The 6996-nt window shown below is 39.9% G+C and overlaps 1 protein-coding gene across 1 annotated transcript; it reads right to left on the bottom strand.

Annotated features, from left to right (window-relative positions):
- Positions 1 to 4: 4 nt before the first annotated feature.
- LOC120778644 (N-acylneuraminate cytidylyltransferase) lies at positions 5 to 2222 on the bottom strand. The gene is made up of 5 exons (XM_040110549.1): positions 2033 to 2222; positions 1791 to 1981; positions 1488 to 1692; positions 1224 to 1397; positions 5 to 186 (listed from the first exon to the last, which is right to left on the bottom strand). The coding sequence occupies exons 1-5, from the start codon at positions 2089 to 2091 to the stop codon at positions 75 to 77; spliced, it is 741 nt and encodes a 246-aa protein (XP_039966483.1). The 5' UTR covers positions 2092 to 2222; the 3' UTR covers positions 5 to 74.
- Positions 2223 to 6996: the final 4774 nt, after the last annotated feature.

Below are 6996 nucleotides of genomic sequence, written 5' to 3'. Positions count from 1 at the left end.
CAAATGAGCTGATTTGTCTTTTTATTTATTCATTGCATATTTTGTGTAAAATGCTCAAAACATTTTTGTATTAGTTAAGAAATTTTGCAACTCGTTTTGTTTTGAATAAGACATTCTGCAACTAAAAGATCAGTGTAAGTGTCGATCTCCATTGCTTCAGCAGCATCGATTTCCACTACACCACACCTGTTAATGAGTTAGAGTAACATGTGTTAATAATAAAGTAAATAATTTTAATAAGTTAATAACAGCATGGTATATATAGCAGAAAATTACACGAAACAAATCCGTCCAAGATCTAGAAAAAATAAAAAGGGACAACAAACGTATGGAACCTGTGCGTATAAAAAATATTTAGTTAAGAAAGAATTTTAAGTACCTTAGTACGTTTTTATTAAGGTAGGCTTTTACTAAGGTACATATTCCTTTTTAACTCTAAATCTAACGACATTTTATTTCCAAACAGCTGATGAATACTGAGTTTTATAAACCACGAAGATACTTCAGGGAAATATTTATCTTTATAGATATTTGCTAACTACGTTGAATCGGTATCAATGTAACCTGGAGAAGACACCTTGTACTTATAGCATTCACACAGCTTTGTAAATATATTTTTTAACTTCTACTCTTGAGCCAAAATATGGCCGAGTAATATTTATGTGTATGTAAATTTAAAGATATTTACTGTAGCGAAATTTTTCAAAACTTTCATCCATATAGTTACTATAAAGCCGAAAATTGAGCTTTCAAAAATCACAACGAAACCACAGATTTTCACACTATAGACATCCTAATGGTCGTTTGAGCTTCTTGTAATACTTCTTCACATAGGACGAGATGCAATTTTAGCATCTTCATCTACATTAAAGATTCGCGATAAAAATGTTAAACTAAATTCAGTACCCTATTGTTCAAAAATTCTAGTAGAGAGATAGGACTTCACATTTTATTTCAGTGTTACAAGAATCCTAGGATATTTTATATTTTTTCCTTACAAAATAATCGTAATTTCAAATGGCAAAGCCAAAAAAAAGAAGAAAAAAACAGAAATCAAATTTTCAAAGTTCTTGAAAAAATGTTGTATACTCACAAAAATCAAAAATTTCCTATTACTACATCATATATCTGGCCCTTCCTTCATAATGATTTTATAGTCAAAGATTATGCAATAACTCTTATTTTTTGTCCCTGGGTTTTATTGCTATTATTATTTTACTCACTTGTCATTTTGAAATTTCTGTTCTACCTCCACCAAGTGCCTTGTGGAAAAGTAAAACATCCCTGTTTCAATCAATTCTCCTGACCAATCTTGACGGCGAGGTCTGTGTGTTGGATTGAAATTTAAAGGAACTACAGCTTCGTCTTCTCGGATTAGCCAACGCAATTTATGTGATCTATATATAATTTAAATTATACAATCAGCTGAGTTCGGATAGCATGCCATATATGTATGTACATATATGGTCATATGTGCATAAACGTACCTGGTAACGGCAAAAACGCAATCCTTTGTCATAAATCGATTTAAGGCTTCCTTTATATATTGATTTTTTAGAAATATGGAAGTACATTGGAATAATCCAAATCTATTGATGTTATCGTGCTTTTGTAAAAATTCCTTAACAGATTCCAAGGATGAAGTATTATCTTGTGCATAGATTTTGTCTCTCTTGTGCACCAGTGCACCAACTATTATATAAACGTAAATTATTAAAAAAGGAGTTAACTATTTATTAAGTGATTTTCAGTTATTATATAATATTTAGTATTAAACATTTTTAGCTTACATTTAGTAGCTTCCTCCACTATAGAATCGCTATCCGTCGATACCCAAATATGTTGAAATAAATTTGAGCTATTCAATACATTTATTGTACGTGCTAGTAATGAGATTCCTTCAAGCTCTTTTAGATTTTTATTTAGTATACCTTTGGAGCCACCTCGGGCTAAAACCAAAGCATGTACTTCCTTCTCAGAGCTGTTGAAAATTTGTTTTTAAAAACATACTTATATTGATTTCTTTTCTCACCTTAAACTCAATACATATTCTTGCAGGTATAAAAATAGAAAAAAATGTAAGACCGACATTTCTCTTGTCGAAATTTTAGCGCTTTCAACGGAGAGCTTCGCACTTCTGAATTAGATGGTGAATTAAATTAACGTTAAACGTTATGTTAGCGTAAGCATTATTAATCAACTTGTGTTTGGATCAGCGTACTGATGTACATACATATGTATGTACAATTGTAATGTGTCACGAGGGGTGGAACGAGTTTTTATCACCCGCTAGGTGTTGAGTCCAAATCTCACCGTTGTCATTATTTACAATCTTTATGTAAAACTTAAAAGGCTACTATATTATCTATCAGTCGGAGAGAAGCGTCGTCTAATTCATAGCAAGGGCAATATCTATTTAAATAAATATCTATTTAAAAAAATAATACTTATAGTGGTATTAAAGAAAAATTTTATTAAATTTGAGTAATAAGCTTTTGAGTAATGAGCTTAGTTAGTCAGTCGTGAATTCAATGATAAGAGAGCAGATTGCCATTTGTGTCAGACAAGAAGGTACAATAAGAACCTCCTTAGAAGTGAAGGTCGTTGTGTAGTGAATTCACTAGGTTAGCAATGTGATTGTGCGGTCCATTCACGACGTAGTTTTTGGACGATTTGGTGGCAGGCGTTTGGATCTCAACGTTAAATTAGTAGATATAAACTTTAAACCACTGTGGATCTCATTAAGTCCATTCACAACTTTGTAGAAGAAGGATAGATCAGCAATTTGACGGCGAGATCTGAGAATATTGACTAGAGACTATTTTGAATTTCCTTAAGCATTGAGATTTTTGTACTTTTTCAATAAAATTTATCAGAGTATCTGTATATGGAGACCAAGTGACCGAGCCATATTCTAGTATAGGTTGGTCAAGTAAGTAACAGGCACTAAGCAGCGATCGAGGATCAGCAAAATCTCTGCAGGTTCTCGTAACGCAGCCCGAGATCTTATATCATTTTTCAAAAAATTTTAAGATCATCAGCACAGAGCAGGTAATCTGAATTGAAGTTGGATCCAATATCATTAATAAATATGTTAAACAGTCCAAGATGTGATCTTTGTTGTATTCCTGTTTTCACGTCGTAACTAACAGGTGGCGCAAAAATTACCTTCCGATGTTTTTTGGAAAATGAAAAACTTTTTTAAAAAATGAAAAACTTTGATTCTGCTTGTGGATTATTTTTATTTGGCCTTTTAAATTTTTTTACATCAAGTCGAAAATATGATATGTAAATGGCTGCCGCCACAGTTGATTCTCATTTGAGCCCTTTTTATGGCATTTTCCATCACTTTGGCCAGAGCTTCTGCCGATAGGTCCTCACATTCTTGACGGATATTGTCTTTAAGACCTGCAATAGTCTAAGGTTTGTTGACATAAACCCGCGACTTCAAGAAGCCCCACAAAAAGAAGTCTGGAGCGGTCAAATCAGGCGATCTTGCTGGCCAGTGCAAATCGCCAAAACGGTAGATTAGGCGCCCGGGAAATGCATCCTTCAGCATATCGGTTGTGGCAAGCAGTATAGCGTACCATTGTTCATTTACGTGTATTTCGCATGTGTTTACTACACAAATATCAAAACAGAACTTACATTAGAGATCAATTGCAAAATTTATAGCATCTTCTAATCATCTTCTGACTTTTGGGCCACTCTGTATACCTCTCTATAACTAGATAAATGATCTTGACTTGAAATTTTCTGCCTGTTAAATAGGAACTGATCCTCTTCAAGGCGCTACCATAAATGCCGATCGAATTTAACTTGTTCAGCAAGATGCTGTGATTGACTCTGTTGAATGCTTTACTAAAGTCGGTAGATGGCATAGACATTATGTATATTATTCATTACATTTACTACATCTACATATATATGTATACAATATAAAAAAAAGTCGTGTTAGTTACACTATTTATAACTTATCTTAGAACATACATATTTACGCGGCAAGGGAAGCGGAGACAATCGGCGGCCATTCGTTTATTTTTTCGGCACAGCTTGGATTTTCTATCATCACACATTGTTGTGGCGTTTTGTCGTCGCGTCAATGCTTCGACAGATTGACTCTTGGACAAAACGCCAGTTTCGGCCATTGGTTGACCGTGACAACGGAGATGCGAAAGATGCGTGCGACACTTGTTTTGTACATACATATGTATGTGGCTGGCATTTGCTTTCGCAAACATATAGATAAATAATTTATTTAAAATTATTTTTTATTTAATTTTTCCCGTTTTTTTAAAAAAATTAAAATTTTTACCATTTTTCGGAAAAAAATGGTTTATATAATACAAAATAATCACGCATATGTGACTCAGAGAATGCTTTTTTACATTCTCTGTGTGAGAATGAACAAAGACAAATATTCATTCTAGCATGAATTCAGTCGTTTTACATATATTTCTGCCATTGAACGTGCTTATTTCTGCTAAATAGCTGTTAGCCGTCAAATCGAACATCATACAGAATTCAATTTGCACCTTCTCTATGTTTTTAGTTTCTCTGACTAGACTGCCTGACAGTAGTAATGTGCTAAGCATCTGGCGTTCAGTTGATTCAGTGTCAGAAGGATCTGGACAGGATTGCCCAAAGGGTACCAGTATCTGTCCAGCTTTGGAGACTGCAACACCGAACTGTTTTGGCGTATCAGTCCGTCTGCCTCCAAGACAGAGAAAGAGGGCTAAGACTCTCTCTGGAAGCGGAGAACCTACGGTGGTGGATGATTCCACGTCGGGTGGAAAGGTGGAAGTGGTGGGACCTCCGTTAATGTCCCCACCGCGGCGTAAGGCGCCTACGGGGTCGCCGCGTAACGAGTGCGAAAATGAGGGAGGGAGCGGTAGTTGTGGTGGGAGTGCCAATGTGGCCACCCCTGAGAAAGCGGTTGCGCTTACGGGATCGCCGCGTAATGTGTGCGAAAATGAGGGAGGAAGGGGTAGTGGGAGCGTGGCTGTGAAAGCTCATCCGGCTAGTAAGGTGGGCAAAGGAACGGGCGTCGGGCGTGAGAAAGAGGGCGCTACGGAAGTGGGCACTAGCGTCGCGAGTGCCAATAAAGAGGGTATGCGGGGTGGGGCAGTGAGCCATGTGTTGCGGCTGCAAAAAAAATTACGGGCCAAATGAGTGCATTGGTGTTCGATGCGAAAAACTTCGAGACAGGGACTGCGAAGGGGCTATTAAAGCTTGCTTCAAAATATGAGGCGCTCTGATGACGGTTATTACCGAGAATGCCCATCTTCGAGATCAAATAGACGCCCTTAAGGGAAGTTGTGGGAGGCACTCCTCGACGGTCCCAATGCCTGCGCCTCCAGCAACTGTGCTTAAAGCAATCGCACCGGTGACGCCGAAGCCAGTGGAGACCTGGTCGGCCTGCAACTTCCTCTAAGGAAGTGATGAAGAAGGTGGGTCCCTCACTCGGAGTGAGGGTCCACGAAGTCCGACCAATTAAAGAAGGTGGGGCACTCCCCACTCCCTCTGTTTTAGAGAGGGAAAGTGTGGCGAATAACAAGAAATTCGAGAAGGTGGAGTTGGACGTGACTGTCAACCGGAAGTTGGGTCCTCGGGTTGTGGTCCAGGGGGTCCATACGGAGATCAACCATTAGGAATTCATGGAGGAGCTACTCCGGCTGAGGTCTGACGTAAGGATGGTCAGTCGTCCCTGGAAGGTGACCCCTGCTGGTAGTACCAATGTCGTCCTTGGGGGTACAGACAAGTTGATGTATCCTCTCTTGGAGGCAGGTAGGTGCTACATCAAGTGGTTTTCCTTCTGCGTGCGGTCAAGAAGGCCCCAAAGCTGCCGGTTGCGTCAATGCACCCCATTGCCGGAACTGTGCATTTAAGTGTAGGCCAGTTGGGCAGCTTATGATGTCAGCTGTGTGCCCGTTTTACTGTGGCATTGTTGAGCGCGCCCTCGCCAGGCCCTAATGGGAGTGATCATCCAGCTTTACTGTCAGGGCCCTTATGCCGTTAAGGTCTTCACGGCCGCAATAATTGTGAATGAACCCAACTACGATTGCGTAGTTGTGGATTCTTCACAACTGGGTGCATGTGTCGCGATAGAAGGGGAGTTCGGTATGATGACTGTCGCTAGTTTATACTGTAAATGTAGCGAGCTCCTAGAGCCTTACCTAGGCCTGGATGTGAATGCCTCGTCCTCGATGTGGTTTAGTAAAGTATCTCGACATTCGTCTGGATACCAAAGTCACAGTCGAAGCGAGGCATTAAGCGAATGGGTGGTAACTAATGGTCTCCACATTGTGAATGAGCCGACCGAATGGCATACGATCGATAGGTTCGCTTAGAATGTCGTTAGGGAAAATTTCATAGCCAAGGACATATTTGTTGACTTCAAGGGGGCGTTTGATTACCTAAGCTGGAATCGAGTGGTGCAACGGCTGGAGGAGCTGGGCTGTCCAAAATTTACTCTTTGGCGGAGTTATTTTTTGGACAGAAAGGCCTCTCTGGTCGGCATGAATGGGATTGTGGAGATTGGAGTTGTTCGTGGCTGACCGCAGGGTTCCATCTGTGGTCCATATATTTGGAACCTTATGATGGACACTCTGCTTGGGCAGCTCGAGCCACTCTGTAAATGTTGTGTGTACGCGGACGACCTTCTTCTTATGGTTAAAGGTCGCTCGCGGTCTGACTTAGAGCGGGCGGAAGGAGATCTTTTAGAGATAGTGAATACTTGGGGTGTAGCTGTGGGGGTTGACATATCAGGGAGAAAAAGGTGGTAATGCTGCTTAATGGCAGATTTTCACCGGTTCGTCCACCGATTGTCCGTGTGAATGGGGTCAGCATTAGATATGGGCGCGTGAGTTGTTTAAGCGGCGAACGCGGTTAGCTGGGAATTAGGGTTAGATTTTGTATAAGTGGTGTGTGTATGTGATATGTGTATGGGGTCCAACCCCTCGCCACCAATCCAGAGCCGTATGGAAGCTCAACTGG

The sequence above is a fragment of the Bactrocera tryoni genome, chromosome 5, assembly GCF_016617805.1.
Source record: "Bactrocera tryoni isolate S06 chromosome 5, CSIRO_BtryS06_freeze2, whole genome shotgun sequence".
Classification (NCBI taxonomy): domain Eukaryota; kingdom Metazoa; phylum Arthropoda; class Insecta; order Diptera; family Tephritidae; genus Bactrocera; species Bactrocera tryoni.
This window is presented reverse-complemented; position numbering and strand designations above follow the sequence as displayed.